Below are 20891 nucleotides of genomic sequence, written 5' to 3' on the forward strand. Positions count from 1 at the left end.
ATCTGGTACATAGTTAGTGGAGGTACCGTCCAGCCAAGGAGGCATTTTTCTCACCTAAGGGACAGATGCTGGGGCAACGTGATACCCATACGTGATATTTTTTGTCTTCCTGTTTTATGTCATATGCGTATATGCATCTCATTTGCTTAATTGGGGTGGGGGGGGGGGGGGTTCATGGGGTTTCGACTGCAGGGATCAAGTAACACTGATGATGAGATTTGGGCTTTGGGGCGCACTGACTACGTTGGTCATATGGCGTCAAGTGAATTTGTACGTAGATATACCTACGTACAAATTCAATTTTATTTTTCTGCTCTTGTCCTACTATGGCACGCCGGACGCTAGAAATGGGGAAAACATAGAAAAAAAATAATCCAGAAATAGCTATCATGGCTACAAATTGAGCCTTGGATCACGAGAAACATGAAGGAAGGGAGGGGGAATAGAACCCACCTGGTGACTGCTGATGGCTCCACGCGCACTTTTCCTCTTCCCCGTCCTAAACCCTGGCTATGCCATTTGTAGCGCGATTCGAATTTGAACTTTCGTACCCGCACAAATACTGCGGCGGCGAAGCGCAATTATGATCGTTTTGGTGCGGTGATGGCGCCGGTTTGATCTACCGCTGTGCCAAACGGCGACCTGTTGGGGCGAGGACGCCGACTAATAGCTAACTTAAATGTAGTTTGCGCATTTCAGTGGCGAATACAGGATTTCGTGACGAGAGGCGGCACGCTACATTGCGGGGCCCCTGGAGCTTGCTTGCTCCCTTCCCCCAAATAACAATCCCGCAAGAAACCACCAGCTTAAGGCAACTTAATTTCGGGCTGATTTCTTAATCCATATCAAATTAAAGAGTTTCTTGCACACTAAATTAAGCTGTTGAAGCCTATGTGCCGTCCCCGACTTTGGTTACACGTAAAAACAAAGTTATGGGAACCTTTTGGTGAGTCCTGGAAGTTGGCGTCTGTTGAAAATGAATGTCTCGGGCCATCGCGTTGTCTCCTTGAATGCGAGGCCTCTTGAACATGGAGGTTATTGGGCTCCGAATGAAACGTTTCTTGTCTCTGCGACCGTACGCTGATCCAGAATGTCATAAACGGAGGCACGGACATTATGGTGTCTCGAAAATGAAAGTTTTGGAGCTCTTTGTGATGCCTCGTGGGACTTTGTGCTTGCTGAATATAAAGGTTATGGACCTCAAATGAGCCCTTTGGTGTCATGTCACAAAGACATTTGGTCTCTTCAGGCTCTAAAATCTCAAAGGTAGCCCAGAGACCTGGTATAGTCCCGTCTGGATCCACCCCTAATATAGAGCGCCCGATCACTGCCATTCTTCACACAAACCAAGCATAAGCTATGTCACCGTTTATGCACGGTTGGTGTGCATGATGAGCGGTCCATTCTCCATCGTTTGTTTTTCTCGTGACTTACTCGCGGCGGAGAAAATAATCCGAGTGAGCCTAACGTTAACACCAGTCACCTCTGTTTTGTGCGGCACGGCGGGTATCGGCGGTTTAATCAACACCAACAGCTTGACCTGCCTTCAGTTTCAATAACATTCTACCCTGTGAACTGAAGTCAATCGACATTAAAAAAAAACAACGAAAAACAAAAACGGAAGGAAACATCTGACAATGACAATTCCGTAAAACCAAAAGCGGCAATCAACCCAGTACCAGTTCACATTTATCACCACAAGCAAAACGAGCAAAGAATAGTGACAATACAGACAAAAAGCTAACAGGATTTTCCCGTCGCCGCAAATTGTGAGGAAACTGATGGAGCCGTCCCGTCTGACGCCACGTGGAAACGGATAAAACCCGGCGTGAAGAGATCAGCTGACCCGCGAACCGCGTCAACGCGCCCTTCCCAGGACCCCCGGACAGCACGCCCTGCCGTCGATCGTCGGCCTCCACCGCCGCCGGTCGACGCTCGTCGACAGGGGCGGCGCCGCCCGGTTTTTGTGGTGGCCCAGCACCGGCGCCGCCCGCGCCCTCGACTCATACATAATGGAGCGGCTGTCGCCAGCCGCGTCGACATGGGGGTGACCCGGATACCTGGCGGCTCGCGGGCGGCCGGCGGCGAGAGGCGAGCGCGGCATGTTGAGTTCCCGGGCCCGGCACCGGACCGGCCGGCTGCCGGCCGGACGGCCCGTGAGGACGGCGATGGGACGAGAGCGGCGGAGGAGCCCCCTCCTCCCCCCGGGCGCAGACTGCTGACGCGGCACGCGACGGCGGCGCGCGCGGCGGAGTTGACGCGGCGCGGCTGTCGGAGTCAGCTCGGTCCGCCCAGGCCGCGTGCTGACGAGGTGCGTCCGCTCGTCACTGGCTGGGAGCCGCTGCCGGCCCGGCGCAGGCTCCCCAGGCGGCGGCTGGCGACCGTCGTCCCAGCCCCCGCCCAGCCCCGCCCAGCGAGCGGTGCCACCGCTCGGAGAGACAACAGCCGCCCTGGGCTCGCCGCGCTGCCCGCTGAGTTACCTTTCTGTGTCACACAGTGGAGCCAGCAGCAAACCATCCACACGCTAACGCGCACGCTTCTCCACACAGGCTTAGGCCACAATCTCAGGTTCTGCACACCAAACGGCGATTGAATCTGATTGGCCCAATAAAGGGATGCGACGTGCCCCACGGCAGCAAATGATACTGCGAAACACAAAAACGCCACATCTGCATCATTTCCTGCGGAATCGAATGTCGCATCGAACACAATCAGAGCAGCCCGCGGCAGCAAAGCTGCTACATGGCCTCTCACCGATGTACGCGAAGCCACCGGCAGATAATTCTGGCATCATCACGCACAACCGTGTTCATGTTCATGCTAGGGCGTAGTTGTTTTCAGCTATAGGCGTGGTAACACAAGTTCGGGCCTGAGCAACGCTGCTGTTAACTCGAATGATGAGTGCCGGATCGACCCAATACTTTCCAAGTCACGCCAGTCAAGTCACGGGCGGAAGAAAATCTGGCGTACTTATGCTGCTGCTCGTCGCCACGAGCGGGCTGTGGCTTAGTCCTGGCGTGGCTGCCTGAACACGCCCCGATGTCCAGGTCCTTACGCCTCATCACGCGCAGAAATAATGCACTAACAGCCTCGGCCCAAATCCTGACGACAGACTGCTGATGTGTGCTATGCTAGTGTCGAGCCGTCAAACTAATGCACGGAATACGCCTTCGTCCATTTAAGACAAGATGTTTGCATAGATCACAAACCCCATGTGCACAGCGATGGAGGAGGATCTGGAAAGATGGAAGACCTAGGGAGGGTGTGTGCGTGGAAGAAGGGGAGGGGGGGGGGGGGGCACGGAATTGTCACTTCGTTTCCTGCTTTGCAGCACGAGGGTTAACGCAATGCTTCAAGAGATGTCGGACGGCTGCACCCCTCGCTCGACTCTTTATCACCGACGACTTACACCCTTACAACACCTTACACCGACGGCTTACACCCCTTACAACCCTTGACCGACGACTTACACCCCTTACAACACCTTACACCGACGACTTACACCCCTTACAACACCTTACAGCGACGCCTTGCACCCCTTACAACACCTTACACCGATGACTTACATCCCTTACAACACCTTACACCGACGACTTACATCCCTTACAACACCTTACACCGACGACTTACACCCTTAAACACCTTACACCGACGACTTACACCCCTTACAACACCTTACAAACGATGACTTACACACCCCTTACAACACCTTACACGACGACTTACAACCCCTTACAACACCTTACACCGACGACTTACATCCCTTAAACACTTTACAGCGATGACTTACATCCTACAACACCTTACAGCGACGACTTACACCCCTACAACACCTTACACCGATGACTTACACCCCTTACAACACCTTACACCGACGACTTACACCCCTTACAACACCTTGCGGCGACGACTTACACCCCCTACAACACCTTAGACCGATGACTTACACCGATTACAACACCTTACACCGTGAGCATGACGCCGGCGCGCCCTCAAACATCAAACCACCACGGTGGTCCATACAAAAAAAAACCGAAGCCTCCAAGAAGTGCGCCTCTTCACTTCTGCTTCTCTACTTGAATGAATCCATGCGCAATTGAGCAGACATACGAACAATGGTGAATACGTACACAAAGCTATACACAGGTACTGTACAGCCTTTTTGGAAACGTTCCGAAATTCCTAACCCCACATGAGCAGGACGAATAATCCTACAGGCCTGCAGGCATTGCGTCGAGCGAATATCTTGCACTGCGCCGATCGTTGCTCTGAAGACAACTCGTTTTATTATTCTGGACTTAGGATTGCATTTGCCAGGGAGGAAATTGCAAAATTAGTGAGGCGGAAGGCCGAGCGCGACGTGGGCAGATAATTCCCTTTACGGCTGAACGTCAAATACCTCGGCCAGAAATGGCACAGCAGATTTGGGCTAAGCCATCCAGAGCGATGTACGAACCATTTCAACAGCAATCCATATCACTGGCATAATCTTGATCGCTGTAAACTACAGCACATAATCTATGCGCAGGGATGTGTGAACGTCCATGAAACTAGAAATTAACTAAGTTACTTTTAAGGGCAATTTACACCGTGCACTGTTGGCGTAGGCGTGCAACGCGCTTCTGCCCAAAAGTGAACACCGCCTGCCCCCGCCCCCTCGCCGCTGCCCCCGATCTCCACCTCCCCGTATGCCGCGATACCCTCGGGTGGAAGTCCCCTGTCCTTCCTGACAAGTTACGAGCGGTATATGATCTCTAAGAATTTCTCAATATTTGTTGAATGGCAACAAAGCGAAATAAATAATTTAGAGAGGTATTCGAGCTGAAGCAAGAGGATCTCAGCCTGCAGGACAAGATCCACTTTTTCATAGGAAGCCCTTTACGTCTAAGGCAGATCTCGCAAAAATGTCAAGGGCTTTCGAAGGCGTTGGTGGGATCATATTGTTACGAAGCGACTGAACCCGTACGGGTTCAATACAAAAAGGCGCGCCCAACGCTCACGCAAATTTTGACTCCCAGTGAGCGCGTAAAGTAGCGGTAAAGTTCGACAGTTTTTTGACGGCACATAGACACCCCAGAGCGGAATTAGTCCATCTGGATGCAATGGTGTCTGTGCCGCGTAGCCTGACGTCTAAATAACGCAAGGGAGTCAGTCTCCTTGGAAAGGTTTTCGACTCCGCAATACAGGATTGTGGGATTAAGGATCACCACCATCAAGTTGTGGGACCAGGGATCATCACGCCATCGAAATAGCTCTTGTCATCTGATTCCCTTATAAAACGATCAGTCACGTGATATCCCGGACCTTGCCCCCCTATTTTGGCGAGATCGGTCTTCCAAAGTGTGCGAGAAGAAACACCCCAACCACGGCGAGGAAAAACTCCGTGCTCACTAACCTCGCAAACCTTTTTATTTTCAAGAGACATCTCAAACCTACTTTCATTACTGAGAACGGCTCCGGTATAGCACGGGGTGCGGGGGCTAACACAATACTCCAGATATAAATGTCCTCTGTTATCATTATGAATGGAGCTAATTTAGGCCACACGAGTGTACAGAGGCCCTTAGTAAAGGACGGATAATACCTTTTCCGAGACCATATCATCCACTGAGCGCGAGTCCTACGAATACGCGAAATCGATACGACTGAGAGAGGGCATGACCTTGTGAAGAGACCGGAGGGCTGCAGGCTGCTGGCCTCATGACCTCTGCTAGCCTCGTGAGTCATAACACAGACACATGACAAACTCCTGCAAGTGCTCATTTTTCCGCAGCATTCACCATGATAATTGTCGCTAAGAACGTGAAACCTCGTGAGCACCCCGACTCAGCCTGACAGCTGGCACGGTTATGAACCCGTCGCCCGGCCGGCTGCCAAGAACAAGAGCCCCCTCTAAATCAAACGCTCATTAAAATATTGAAGGCGCGGTGCTTAAAACCGGCTGTCTGAAATATTTTTCTATGGGCTGCACACGTGTAAATGTGTGGCGTCTCTTCCTGATTCTTAACACAATTTGTCTGCCGCAAGTCTAGGCTCTTCCCATTGCAATTCCCAAGCAACGTTTTAGCTCCAACACTGGCGAAAAGGCGGCTGGCATCATAAGACGTGGTGTCGGACAGACCCCATTCGCCCCACGGTTATGTTGCGACGTACGCACTTACACCGTACTCGTCACATGGCGAAGCCACTGCGAGATGTCCTGAGCCCTATTCGCAACATTAAGCTCACAAATGCTCACGCTAAGCAGCGCTTGCTGTGTGAGCCCTCGCCCCATCACATGATGGCCCGATAAATTTAACGGCCCGCAACACCACGGTCCGACCCGCCCTTTGACCTCATCCGACCCTGAACGGCCTTTGAGGGCCTTCTTTGAGTGACCGCTGGGCTGCCTACGGTGGGAACATCATTCTTATCGTTGGTGGTTGGCGGAAAACGAGATAAGTCTGCTCAGTGGTCTGTTCGGCGATGTCGGCTCTCGAAGCTCTCGTCCCGTTTCGTCCTCTGGGACCACACCTTCCGTAAAGTGGAGTCTCAGGGTGTGGGTCACATAAGCTATAGCCGTCCGTGCGTCAGGCTGTGGACCAGCCGCCTGACGTCCAGCACGGCACATCCCGAGGCGTGTACAGACTGGTCTGAAGGAATTAGACCGAAGACTACAGTCAGACGCCAGACTGCCTACGCGGAGCTGAAGTTTTCCCAGATTCAGTGAGTCGCTGTCAGGCCATCGTAGGTTGTCAGATGCAGGGGTCAAACGTAGGAGGGTGCACACTTTGTACAAGTCGTTCAGGATTGAACTAAGAAGGAATCTCTTCACCAAGGAACGCGAGATAGTGGCCTGCTGACAAGAAGGTCGTTATGTGGTTCTGGCGTTCATCTTCTCTACCCTTTCACTTTTCCGCCATTTGCCAGAGTGGTTCGACCCATATTGACTTCGCAGGGGTACACATGTTGACCATCCTATATTGATCATCCAGCTCTGCAGACCAGTCAGCAGCAGACCAGCCCGAGCTCCGCGGGAGGGATGTCATCGACCAAAGCTCTACTGCATAACACAGTAGGGCGAGCGAGCACCCAGGTCCGCGATGGGGTGGTAGTGAACGGATGACTGCAAATCCGCCCCAAATCGCACCGCGCCAGTGCAAACTCGACCGCCCCACTCCCCCAGAGATCTCTCCACATCCATCGTCCGTAACCAGCCTCGAGCGTATTTACAGGCGATCCACGCAGGGGGGGGGGCGGGGGACGGGCGCCCCGCCGTCTGGAGAGGGGGGGCATTAAGGGCGAGGAGGGCGTGGAGGGCGTGGCAGGTCCGGTCAGCACGCGGCAGAAGGCGTATACGTGGCGAGGTCGCGCCGGGCCGCAGCGCGGCAGTACGGGGCCGGCCCGTTAGGCGAGCTTCAGTCATAGGTGGAATGAACGCAGTGAATCACCCGGCGACCTTGAAAAATGTTTCGCACGCGACGTTGGCCGCTTTGCAATTACCACTCCTAATTAACAAGGAGCAGCCCACGGTGATGTCAGGACTACAATTTTCCCCGACGTCACGCGTCAACGCCCTCCTCTCCAGGATGAAAAACAGCGCACAGCTAGCTCATCGCAACGATACAGCGGGCTTTTCCACAATCGTCACGCCCTTAGTGTGGGGATCCACATAATAGGCCTTCGAGACATACTGCCTCGGTGGCAGCAAGCCGCGTTCGTCAACGCGGCAGACATCTGGATCGAACTCGTGCCTTGACCGCCATCCCTGCAATGTTTGTTAACTTGCTTAACGCGAGGCGACTAGGTTGCCCTCCGCATCCCGACCTCCTACAATCAGGCTGAGATAGCTCCTCGAGAGCGACCCCCTAGCCCGTGGCAGCCTGTCGTGATAGTGTGGGCAGGGGCGTATGCAGGGGTTTGCAATAAGGGAGGGGCAACCAAAAACTTTTCAATGAAACATGGTGAGTCATGGCTGCGCGAAATTGCTTGCATGACGTAACAGAACCGTATCTTTTCAGACTACTAAATTTCTACTTGTGTCTTGACTTGGTGGCTGTCTCTGTAGCCATACGTTTAAATCCATGCGGCACCCTGACGGACAGGCACATACCCGGGCGCGACCCTCCCCCCCCCCCCCGCTGAGTACGCCGCTGGGTGCGGGCGACAGTTCACGCTCCCTGACCCCGTCGCCGTCACCCGACCTACCCACCTGAATGAACTGTATGGTGATCGCCGACTTGCCGACGCCGCCACCACCCACGATGACGATCTTGTAAGTCTGGCCCGAGCTGCTGCGATCATTGTTGTACTTGGACATGGCTGCAGCAGCTGTTCAACGGACGCACATTCGCGCGGCATGCAGCAGCGTAGTCCGCGCGCCGGACTCCGCACGTGCTGCGCAGCCCACCACTCACGCACACACACACGCACACGCACGCGCCTCCGCAGCCCTATCGCCAGCGCCCGTCCACGCGCTCGCCCCACCCGCCAACGACCGCAGCCCACTGGAGGCGGGAGGCGGTGGCCAATTCGAGACGCGGCTGCGAGACTGTACACAGCAAGCGGCATCGGGGCCGGTCGTACGGCCTCGAAACTTGGCACGGTGAGTCGGAGTCTGCGGCATCCTGGCTCGGCGGGTCCCTTTTGTAGTTTGTGCTGCCACCTAGGGACCAAATTCTACACTTAAAGTAACCCAATCTTCACGTGACTGCAAATAACCTCGCAGGACACCTCGGTACACGCAAAACGTCGCATGCAAGCCTGCGCATTGCCATGTTTTGTTTCACGAGATCAAGCATGCTAATCTGTGTACGCAAATCATGGTATAAAAGGTCCTAACATGGATATATTCATGGGCGTAGCAAATATTTCACCCACGATGAGCCAAACCGGGGCACTAGGGCAAAGCGAGGCGCTTTCTGCCAAAGGGGCCACACTTCATCGCTATAGGGCACCTAGCACACACCTAGGCACTTAGCCAACAATTTGACCGGGAGAGGGGAAATTTCAAGTTAAGGTAAGCGTCCGATTTTCTCCGAATTCCTTCCTCAGGAAGGGGCGATGCATCACAACGGGCCGAAGGAGTAGGCCGTGGGTCTCACTACCGGTGCAGAGGCCCGACACCGAACCACCCGTCAAGGCACTCCAAGTGCGCGGAAAATATGTCAGAGTAGAGGGCGAGCTCCAAAATTCCAAAATGTCCCCCCTAGGATGGAATAGTGGGCCCACACAAGCCCGAATGCGCCCTCTACGGTCAGAATGCGCCCTCTACAGACCAGAGTGAGCCATCTGCAGGCCAGAATAGAAACACTGCAGTCAGTGACGGGCCGTGGTGGATCCCGGGTTTCATCAGCGGGGCTACGCAAAATTGTGCCCCTCCCCCCTAGAGTTTGTGGCCCTCCAAAAATCCTTGCATTTCCCGCGTCAAATTTCAAGATTCTTATGTATGCTATTTGGTATACTGAAACCCGTCTTCCTGTGCGTAGCCTTAGAAAACTAGGCGTGCTACCTATGGACACACGTAGAGCATACTCATTTTATCCAACGGTCATGGTGAACTTCGTCAAGTTGAGGCTAACTATTTCGGAGAATATATGGCAAAATGCATTTAAGTTGGCGACTACTTATGATTAAAATCAGGCGCAACAACTCGGTATCGTGGTTATTTACAGCTAGCTGACTTCCCTGGTTCCTCTGTAAGGACCTCATATTGTCAATGATGGCGCGAGAACATGAAAATGATGCTCGTTTTGCAATATCATGTGCTCTTTTAAGGTCAGGAGCAAGGTGAAAGGACGGGGAACTTCATATCACCAAAAAGCTACCGCTCGCACGCAAATTTTCAAGCATCATAATATTCGCCACAGAGGGAATTAGCGTCCATAAAAGATACTAACCGCTCAAGGTTACATTTCAAGGGAAAATTTAGGCTAAAAAGGCGGAGAACTCAAGATCACCAAAATATAACCGGCTGATTTTAAATTTGAAAGCACCAGAATATTCGCCAGATAATATGCTGCTTCAATGGTTATCGGTTATCGGTGATCCTACTCAGCATACCATGACATGCAGGGCGGATCCAGGATTTCGGCAGGGGGGATGGGCACGCAACAAGGTGAGACCCCCTCCAAAAGTAAATCCCCGCATCCCGGATATTAAATTTTAACGTAAACACACACACACACACACACACACACACACACACACACACACACACACACACACACACACACACACACACACACGCGCGCGCGCGCGCGCGCGCGCGCGCACACACACACACCTATTCACGTTATTTTGTTCTGCACGGGCATGTGTGTTCGACCTTGTTTGTGGACACACGATCAAAACAGGCCTATAATTAGTATATTTTTGTTAATATAGATATGCTACATTTTAAATATATAAACATAACATATTATATATAATTAGAGTTGAGCCTTGAAACTCCATATTACAACTGATTAAGGCTTAATTCGGGCTTAGCACCGGAAATACCTCGGAATCTTGACAGCATGTACCAACATAGCAAATATTTCGAGATGGTCCAAAGCTTTGGTTTATGGGTACATTACCCATGCCCATAATTGGCAGGTGCCCACATATCATGACATTTACATTGCGTACATCGCGTACATCAGTGATTGTGCTGGGTTTTTGTGACGCAAAGGCATTTGGTATGGAATATGTGGATTGTTTGATAGTCGGTATGTGAATTTCTTGATTTGCAGATTTCACGTTTATTTCCAACGTCCGCTAATTTCACTTAAGGCTTTTTAAGATAAGGCCGCCGACATTAATGACCAAATGGGGTGCTGCGGCGGTTTCTTTCACTAAATGAAGTAGGCTGTCCATTTTACGCAATGTGACACTTTTCATGAGCTTCGAGCGTATCCTAGTCCATCACATCTATCCTGCATGTTTCCGTTCTCTGCATTTTTATGACAATGGAGCATAACAGCCATGCATGTTGTGGATTGTCTGCGATTAAGCACTACCAGCTACTACCAATGCTGATGAGGGACGTGGGCCACGTATTTTTTAAAACGCGTAAGGTCGTAAACGCCCTGAAAGTGTATTTCAAGAAAGAGGAGCTGTTTTCGGAGACAAAATGCATCCTTGGACATTGTAAGTGTACGTGAGCATCGAGTGCATGACGATTTGCTTTCTAAAACCAATTTTGTATGCAGTGCTATGAAGCAGTATGTTCCGCATCCCGGCTCAAAAGAAATGTCACGCGGGGAGCAACCGCTTATTTAATACCCATGCAAGATGCTTTCAAGCGTTGATTACACAACTTCATAAGCACCGCTTGTTTCACGGGCAGGTGGCACATACACGTTTTCATGGGGTTAGGAACGGCTATGGGCTCCGTGGGTACAATGCCACCTCAACTGCCTCAGAGTGCTCAGCATTAGTGTAATGGGAGCGCATAAAAATAATCGACCCCAAAATTGGTTTGGCCTCCCTCCCATCGGCACACATGCAAACCTTTGAGTCGCTGCAAAACCTATGAGCATTTTGAAGAAAAAGCGGCGGCTGATGTATCAAGCAAAGATGAAACAACCGAGGCATGGTAATGATCACCAGCCCTATAATTGGGTGGCGTAGCCTACCATTTGACCATCATTTGGGTCGCGCTTTGCGTAACAGGAACAAATCGTTCGGTTGTAAATTTGCGGATATTTGCGCATTATGAATGTCAATAACGCAACAAGGGGAAAAACAGATTTGCATTTTGCAGCTTAGCATGTGGTGCACGAACAGAATCGTTAAACACATAATCATGCATGTCTTGGTTGACTGAGGGCTAATTTATCATGGTTACAGTTTCCGGGGAATGCCATGGTTTCTGTATTAATTTTCACCTTTTCGTCAATCCACAGACGAATCGCTGCGAGAACATCCTAAGCCCCATGGGGTATTGCCAATGGTATAGTCAAAAATAGCATGGTCAACTGTGATCGTAGTTACTGACACATGATCCACTCCAAGCTGACAGCACATCTGACAATTAGTGCAGGCTGCATTAGCGCCAGCATTTTTTGTTTCAGCAGATGATCCACTTAAGCATTTTCAACACTGCAGGGCCAGTCTCCTTTCAAAAGGCGGGCAACACGCTTAAGAGCATCCCTGCAAACAAGGACATATTGTATTTAGATTCATGCGCACAGCGGAGGCTAAAAATTAGTGAACGAATGCGTGACTTGGAAAGCGGTCAACTTGGGACGGAATTCACGCCGCCGGTTGTGGTTTGCAGAAATAACATTTTTGCAAACGTTGATTGGACGAGGATTTTTATGCGTAAAGTTGTCTCATACTGAGAAAATGTGAGCACTGGGAAAACAACTGACGAAAGAACTTGTTGGGAAATAAATGAAGGCATGTGGTCAACAATGTTATTGTGAAAGTTAGCAACATGCTCTTGGTCTTACGTACAAAGAATAATATGCTGACTATATGCTGACCCCAGCGGTGCACCACCATGCATAACACCCCTAGCGCCCTAAGTTGGTTGTCATGGCTGAAGCTGACGCTGAATGCACCGGGACCCGCTGCAATGCCTGGCCAGGGAGCGACGCTTAAGGGAAAAATGAAAAAAACAGATTATTAGGTTCACGAGAAACAAAGCTTGTGCATCCTGTTTACCATGGCATGGGCTTCGTTGCTTTTGCCGGCTCTCAAAATAGGAGAGGTGAAAGAACAACATGTCAAACGGACACCAAAATTGAAGTCAAGTGTATAAAGGTACAGTGGCCCAGGCAGAGCACAATGGGCACAACCCCCCCCCCCCCCCCTATGTTTCCTTGGGAACGACGATTGAGGGCCGTTTTGAGTACCTGAAAGGCCGGCCGGAGAAAGTACGTAAGTGCCATTCCCACCTCCTGAGTCAATAAGGGGTATATAGAGCCTGAGGGCCCATTTTCCACCCTGCGGCAAAGCCGAGACCCAACGATTTACACTGGTCGGGGCCCCTGCATCCTTCAGGGGCTATAGTTCCTATCATGCAGTCCTATGTTGGCAAGGGGCCCAAATCGGCGGTGGACGGTGTTCGATGACGCCCGAAAAGGGTCCCGGGGGCCACTGAAACCGACGATCAAGAACCCAATTAGGGGCGGGGGGGGGATGATGGACCGAAGGGCCGGAAAAAGACCTCACAAAGGATCTAAGCCCGTAGGGCCGCCACATGGACTATCAATCAAAGGGCACCGATTGAGGACCCTCTGGGACAATGCGGGCCCCTATTTCGGCCAGAGACCACCAACACCGAATAGCTTGCTCCGTGTCAATCTGAGCTCTGAGGACCATTTCTCAGGCAAGTAAAAAACCGAACTCATGATTTGCATTGGTCGGGGCCCTTGCACCAATGCGGGGCTCCTGTGACGGTCAGTAGAATAGATTTTTATATAGATAGATAGATATATAGATAGATATATAGGTAGGCCGAATAGAGTGTCCTTTGTCGCCAACAACGGGCCTCGAGTCGGCCAGGCAGACAGTTGCTGAACGGGGACGGGGAGCCACTCCGAATGACAGGGGGCCTCTCGCGTTGGTCGGGACCCTCTGGCAGTGAAAGGAAACCTGACAATTTATGATGAGGATTCACATTAGGACAATTGAAGAGCCCTTCGTTAGTCAGGATCCCAGTACCGAACGTTGGGCCCTCCAACCCAAATCCAGCCATGTGCTCGTTAAGCCGAACTGTAGTCCGTATGCCAATTACTGAACCTCCTGCCGCGACCGGGGTCTTGTTGCGATAAGGGGGGTTCCTGCCTCGCTCCGAGGCCACTGGACGGTCAGAAAGCCTTCGGAGTCAGGGAGGGAATCATTATGATATGATGTACCCTCCTAAGGGCCTCCGGATCGACCAATGGACCCCGACGTGTCGCCAGAATGACAGCCGGAGGGCACCCTGCACTGGGATGAAACAGCCCTTCAGTCCTTGATCTGGAACGAAGATGTGCCACCCTGCGTTTTACTCAAAGCGACCGTTCCCCGGATAAGTGTTGAACAAATGGGATCGAAACAAGGTCAACAATCAATCACGCCAACCCATGTTTGCCTTAAAACGTTCATTCTTTTGAAGAATCGACCAGGGAAACAAATTATTTCAAACATTTTGAGCTTGCCCGCCCGCCATCTCTGAAGAAGAACATCCTCGGTCGGGGCTGCAGTCTTCGTATAACAGAACGGCATTTGGCCAATTTAAGCAATACCAGTGGACGGGAATGGCCGGCGTGAAATGGCCCGCGCGCAAGAATGGCCGTCGTGAAATAATGCGTCCGAAAATCTTTCGAAATAAGCCCTTCTGTGAAAAGATTAAACGGTGGCATATGTTTTTTTTTATTTACAATTTTGAGGTTTTCCACTCTGTCCACCAAATTTTCGTCTGCCCATTGGCCGCCGCTAAGTGTTGGCCGCCAGGCCGACGCCGAGCAGCCTGTGCGGGCTGCAGCGCCGGGCGTAGAAGCTTTTGCTGCTAAGAATTGGGGGCGTGTAGGTTCAAAACTAAGTAACATTGTTTGCATCACTAATGGATTCTGATTGAATGTTCAGTATTTAAAAGATCAGCATCGGTTGGCCATGTTAATACAATGCTTGACCTCTTTCGATCTGCAATCTACGTTCGCGGGCTCCTCAGTAGGGCTCTGTACGCTTGGTACGTTTAAGTCCTCTGCAGAACCCAGATCAAAATTTTAGCAAAGGTTTTCAGTTCTATCACTCAAAAAAGGGTCAATGCACCATTATGAAAGTAAGTGCGCGGGAAATTTGCTCGATACAGTCGTTTGACGCCTGATTTGTTCAGTTTACAGCTTTATCACAAAACTCCTCCCACTTTCTACCATACGGAAGTCATGATCTAAGCAATCAATTTAAGACTGTTAGAGCTTGGTTGGGTACCCTACAAAATGTTAGTCAATATCCCTGTGGAACCAAGATCAAGATGTTCGCAAATCTTTTCAGTTCCATCGTCCTAAAAACGGTCCAAACACCATTGTGAATTTAAGCGCGCCGGTAATTTAGTCCATGCAGTCGCTCGACGCCAATCCGTTCATTTTATCGCCTATCATAATACTCCCCCCACTTCTTATCATACGGAAGCCATGATCTAAGCCATCGATGCTGGATCGTAAGAGCTTGATTAGATGCCCTGTGTGTGATGTAACATTCTAAATCGAAATTGTGGAAACAACATTAGTTCACATATCTTTGGCTTGATCTAGGTCTTCCGCCTTTGGTAAATCTGCTTAAATTCGGTCATGTAAACAGAACCAGCAGACAACTTGGACGTAAACTTGCTTCGATGTGCTCTGTGGTACAACCCATGCCAGCAGATTGCTAGTCTGTGAATGCTGTTTCTGACTTTTTTGCTATCCCCCACCGGCTCTTGCCCGGAACCTCGTGATATTTTGGAAAATCACGAGGAGTATGCATGCGTGAATATGAAATGTGGAACATCCCCTTTAAAGTCCCAATGGAAAATTGCGTTTGGAAATAATCATCTACGTGGAAGACCCCATCAAAGCGGCACGCGCATAGCACTATGCGCGCAATATAGTCAGTGATGTGTCGCTGTTTGCGATCTCTTCGAGCTGGGTTTCAGAGCTTTTGCGGCAGTTACATTCCGTAACCTGTTGTGGAAGAGCTACGACGCCTACGTGAATGACGACTTTGTCACAATATCCCAGATATCACAGTGCGTGTATGTTCCCAAAAATGCTGTGGTCTGAAGGCCATTGCGCACATTCCCGAAACTCCGCATGCCAGGCTCACCAGCTATGTGCCATTGAAAGGGAGGCATCCAATGCGATTGCATTCGTACCCACAAAACATTCTTAATGCAAACAAGCCCACCAGATTGCTGATTTATAACCACGATTGTGGAGTGATAACAAAAAGCAATGTCAAAGGCGTTCTCATACCCTAGCTGCGTAAGGCCACATGAACTTCAGAAATGCAGTGGCGCAATATCTACCAAAGATGCTTATCTTTGAGATCAATAATGAAGTACGTAGCTTCGCACAGACAATCGCAGTGGTTCGTCAGCTAAAAAGTATTAGATCTTTCCCTCAGGAACTGAATTGCGCTACATCCTTAACAGACGAAAAATCACGCAAAAATGCTAACTCTAATTCCAAAAAACTACTCTAACTCTAACTCTAACTCTAACTCTAAAAATGCTTTGTCTCCAGATAAGGTCATGACCTAAACACCAAAGTTTGATTTCGGACTGGATGTGCGACGACTGCACTACAGCGATGTCCGTCCTATGGAACTCCCACGGACTCCAAACACACCGCAAAAGCAAACGACATCTTACCTTCGCCTGTATGGTTCCTAGAACGCTCGGTGTATGTGCTTCCCCGCCACCGCTTACTTGCACAATCACTGTCACACTGACATCGGCAGCACTGCTTTCAAAAGCAACCATACTGTCCGGACAGTACGGTTGCCGACGCGTCTGCGTCTTCTTGTAGACTGATCGGCCTTGGCGTGGATTGAGGACACCTGCGCGATTTCCTATTGTTGTCTTCCCGCCATTTAACGCTGTCTCGCGCTCTGATGCAGCAGACCGTCGCTGTTGGCACACTCGTACTCCGCGCTACATCCGGGAACTTCCGCGAGCCAAAGATGGCAGGTGTGGGCGGTGACTGACATGATACAGGAGTCGAGACACACCCGACACGACAAATGCCTTGTAGCCTAAAAATAGCCAGACGCGGCCAAGGACCATGAAACTGCCACCGCCCAGCACGATCAGGAACTGAAACAGTCATGGGCCCAACGTGATCAGGAGCTTCGACACCGCTCTAAGGTTCGACGCAGACCACCGTTGTCAGTGTCATGACACACGCAGAAGCCTAGACACGTCCAGGGGCTCTGTACAGGTAGGGGGCCTGATACATCCACGTGCCCAACGTGGCCAGGTGCTCTGAGACAGTTAAAGCATTAACGGCCAGAAGCACCGTCACATTGAGAGGTCGGCAAGGCCGGGAGCTCCGACACAGTCATGCCCCATAACGGTCAGCACCCAGCACAGCCAAGGACCCTGTCACAGCCACAGACCCCCAAACTTATCAGGGCTCCGACACGGCGAAGGGTCCGACTTAGCCGGAAAGACACGTCCAGCGGCCCAACACGATCTGGGCCCGATACCGACACTGATCATTACTGTCACTGCGCCGCACGACACAGTCAGAAGTTCGACGTGGCCAATGACCCAGCAGGGACCCTCACGGCCACAGCATCTGCATTGTCGGGGGCATTAGTATGGACGGGGCCCAGAAACGGTCATAGGCCCGAACATCGACTTCGCCAAGGTCAGGGACTTGCTGCGGTCAGGGGCTTGAAACGACAAGTCACGATCAGGAGTCTTCGACACGGTCAGGGACATAATTATTACGGGACAGCCGTTGTCAGGGGCTACGAAACATTGAGGGTTAAAGCAAAACCATCGGCCTCATATTATCATTTATCTGGACATTGCTAATTGTTAAATACGATCATGGACGTCCGAAAGAATATCAGCATAGTCAAGAACACTGAGCAGGTCATGGGCCCGATATCATCAAGGACATCGATCTGTCAGGGGCTCGAACCACGGACCCTGACGTTGCTTTTCAATTGCACCTGTTACATCGCACATATATTGCACAATTGCACCTATTACATTACATTGTAATTGTATATATATATATATATATATATATATATATATATATATTTGCACCTACACCATACATATTACAATTCACTGGGCGGATTTTCGGCTGTTTAACGTCAGCATGAACTCAGCTGACAAATATTTGTGTTTATGTGTCTCTCCTGGTATGCGGGTACATTCAACATCGGGGAACTTGCCAACCACAATTGGCTCCGCCCATTTCCGTGCTCCGAGTATGCATACTCCAAATGTAACAGTGGTGGGATGTGGGCGGGCGCTCGAGCCAATATCGTAAAAGTATCCTCCAGGACGATTTTTTCTTCAATCAGTTTGTGGGGACATGGCATGCCCCGCAAAACAAGATGCCCCCACATTCCTGGTGTATTACATTTTATGTGCCCATAAACCAAGTATTTACAAACACACACACACACACACACACACACACACACACACACACACACACACACACACACACACACACACACACACACACACACACACACACACACACACACACACACACACACACACACACACACACACACACACACACACACACACACACACACACACACACACACACACCACACACACACACGCACACACACACACGCGCTCATATATATATATATATATATATATATATATATATATATATATATATATATATAGCGAATAAGAGAACCTATGTCACCGTGTGTAGATCTATATAAGGCTATAAGCGGGAGGCGCTACTTATGCATACGCATGTACCTTACTTTTTCCCGGTTATGGTAAATCCTATCTTTTCAAGACTTAATAGTTTGAAATAAGAGGCAAAATAACTAAATTTAGCCGCTAAAACGCGATCAAAATCAAGTGCGAACTTGATTCCTAGCTTACTTGCGGCTAGCCGGCTGTTCGATATGAACAGCTGATAGGTGATGACTGATGCAGAGTTGTTCTTTGTTGTAAAGGAGCACAGAATATTCTAGCATTCAAAATGCATTAAGAAGATGATGCACAAGTGTCAAAAGTGTCACACACTCAAAAGTCAGGGGATGTGACACATGCGACCTTGGGACCTAAAATTACGCTTGAAAATTGTGCGTAAAATTGCATCGGAGCATATCTGGCTGTTGTCGTAAGGCGAAGGCACCAGGGCCAATACGGACGGCACCTGAGGGATCATCGGTGCCGCGGGAGGGCAACGAAGAGGCTCCCATCAACCAATTTCATGGTCATCAAAGCAAGCGAGAAGAGCCGAGACCAGCGTGGTGGGCTCCCTGAACAATCGGTAGTGCCCCGGCAGACTGACGTACGACCCCGGCCATAGCACAGGGCCCTCTGAGCAAAGGAAAATTACCGGAGAGCAATGCAATGAATGCCCTTGCCCTAAATGCCCTAAATGTCCCAGTGCGTGTCATCAAAAGTGTCCGGGCAGGTCAGCAGAAAGGGCCCCGGTAGGAGTAAAGGGTCCTCCGCGAATAAGATCAAAGGGATAATCACTACAACGAAGTAGCGGGACCATGAACATCACGTGGCTCGGTAGCTTACCTTATATGAGCCCCAACAACAGCACAAGGCCCTCCGAGCAAGTGGAAAGAATCAGACACTAATGCGAAGGGCTCCTAATCAACTGAGTGCACCCTGGCATATTGGGCCCCGGAAAAGCGCATGGAGCAGCGCGGAAGAATGGGAAAAATCCATGGAGGAAAACCTGATCGATCAAGAGTGCCCTGGCATGTAAGCAGCTAGTGTGCCAATAGCAGCGTACGGCCCTATAACAAAGTGCAAACTGATCAAGGACAACGTGGACGGCTGCTTAGCAATCAGATTGATCCGGCAAGTGGACATATAGGGCCCGGATAATGGCACAGGGCCTCCGGACAGCGTAATGAGCCTTAAAATCTTCCAGTCGCCACCTTTTCAATCAGTGAAGTATTATTTTTGTGTGCTCGTTTGCGCCCTTCACTCTCGCTTGCGGCTGTTCTTGGTCGCCTGGAAGCCCCCAAAACGTCCAATTTGGTTGCGTTTTGTTCAAAAACTTCATCTTTTGGGCCGACTGTGGGCCTCTTCAGTGCCTATGAACCCTTCGGAGCCAAAGGGAGGCATGACCCTGTGCCTCCATCTCTGGATCCACCCCTGATGACAGATAAAACAATGATTTTTAACTTGTGTTCTCCGCACCGAAACCATTTCATTACAAAGAATCATCCTTTAACTTCCTAAGTAAGATGTTATGTTCTTGCGTGACTTGACAAACAACTTTCAACAGACACATTCGTTACATGCACCCAGATGGCAAAAATGTTTCTTAAATGACTGACAACTCTCAGATGGCTTAATGCTTGTGCAACGTTAGGCATTCAAATGGATTGAATGAACTTATGTAATAACTATATGCATTTTAGTCGTTTAATTAGATACACTTTGAATACATTTAGAGTTGACTCAAATTTGAAATAAACCAACTTTTAAAATGTACCTGAAAAGTGTTAATGGGACATTTTAATTCAGCTGAAATCGTAACTGATGTATGCCAAAGCAGTAGACGTGCACTATACAACGATAACAACATGCGAAAAGCCACACTTGTGGAAACCCACTTCATACGAGAGTCTTGACGAAATTCCCAAGATGGGCACTTCATTGGTTGTGTCTTACATTTAAATTTCCGAATACCATGCCAACCTAACCGCCGCAAAGCCTCCCATGCTGTTCCGAGCGTTGCAGTCTCCAGCGACGCCTTGGAGCATCTGTTGCGTCTATCACCACTTAATTGCACTGCCCTACGGCCGGGAGTCGTAATTTCTGCTGTACAACACTGGGATTAAGGAAGGGTTCGGACGAGATATAAATATCACGGATGGTATCATTGCCCAGACTATCGTCCCCGTCTGGTTTTGCTGAACTATCTTATTGGTGTGGTATTCCTTCTGAAAACGCCACCCGCCCAAGTAGGCCACCCATTCTCTCGTACGCTGAACAACATGTTTTAAATCTCCTTTCAGAAGCATTGCATTGCGATTTCACCTCATTCTCTTTGCACAGTGAGCTCCACAGTAATTCATGAAGCCCATCTGGGTGACAGCCATGGTTGTGCGGCGACCCCCAGGTTTCAAAAGTATTTAATGAAATTACGCCGATACTGGATACCTAAAGGATGCATCTGCGCATGTGGGCCCCGCTCGCGCATCTGGCGAGACCTAAGATTATATTACAAAGCAACCATGGCGTTAAGATTTAAAAAATGAAGTGA

The 20891-nt window shown here is 50.1% G+C and overlaps 1 protein-coding gene across 1 annotated transcript; it reads right to left on the reverse strand.

Annotated features, from left to right (window-relative positions):
- Nucleotides 1-8191: 8191 nt before the first annotated feature.
- Nucleotides 8192-8468, reverse strand: LOC119092692 (ras-like protein 2; the record flags this gene model as incomplete). The annotated part of the gene is given in 1 exon segment (XM_037215659.1): nt 8192-8468. A coding segment is annotated over 1 exon segment (108 nt), but the record flags the coding sequence as incomplete, so codon positions are not given.
- Between the last annotated feature and the right edge of the window lie 12423 nt (nt 8469-20891).

This window comes from Pollicipes pollicipes, unplaced genomic scaffold (genome assembly GCF_011947565.3).
Source record: "Pollicipes pollicipes isolate AB1234 unplaced genomic scaffold, Ppol_2.1 Scaffold_3447;HRSCAF=4054_pilon_pilon_pilon, whole genome shotgun sequence".
NCBI lineage: Eukaryota > Metazoa > Arthropoda > Thecostraca > Pollicipedomorpha > Pollicipedidae > Pollicipes > Pollicipes pollicipes.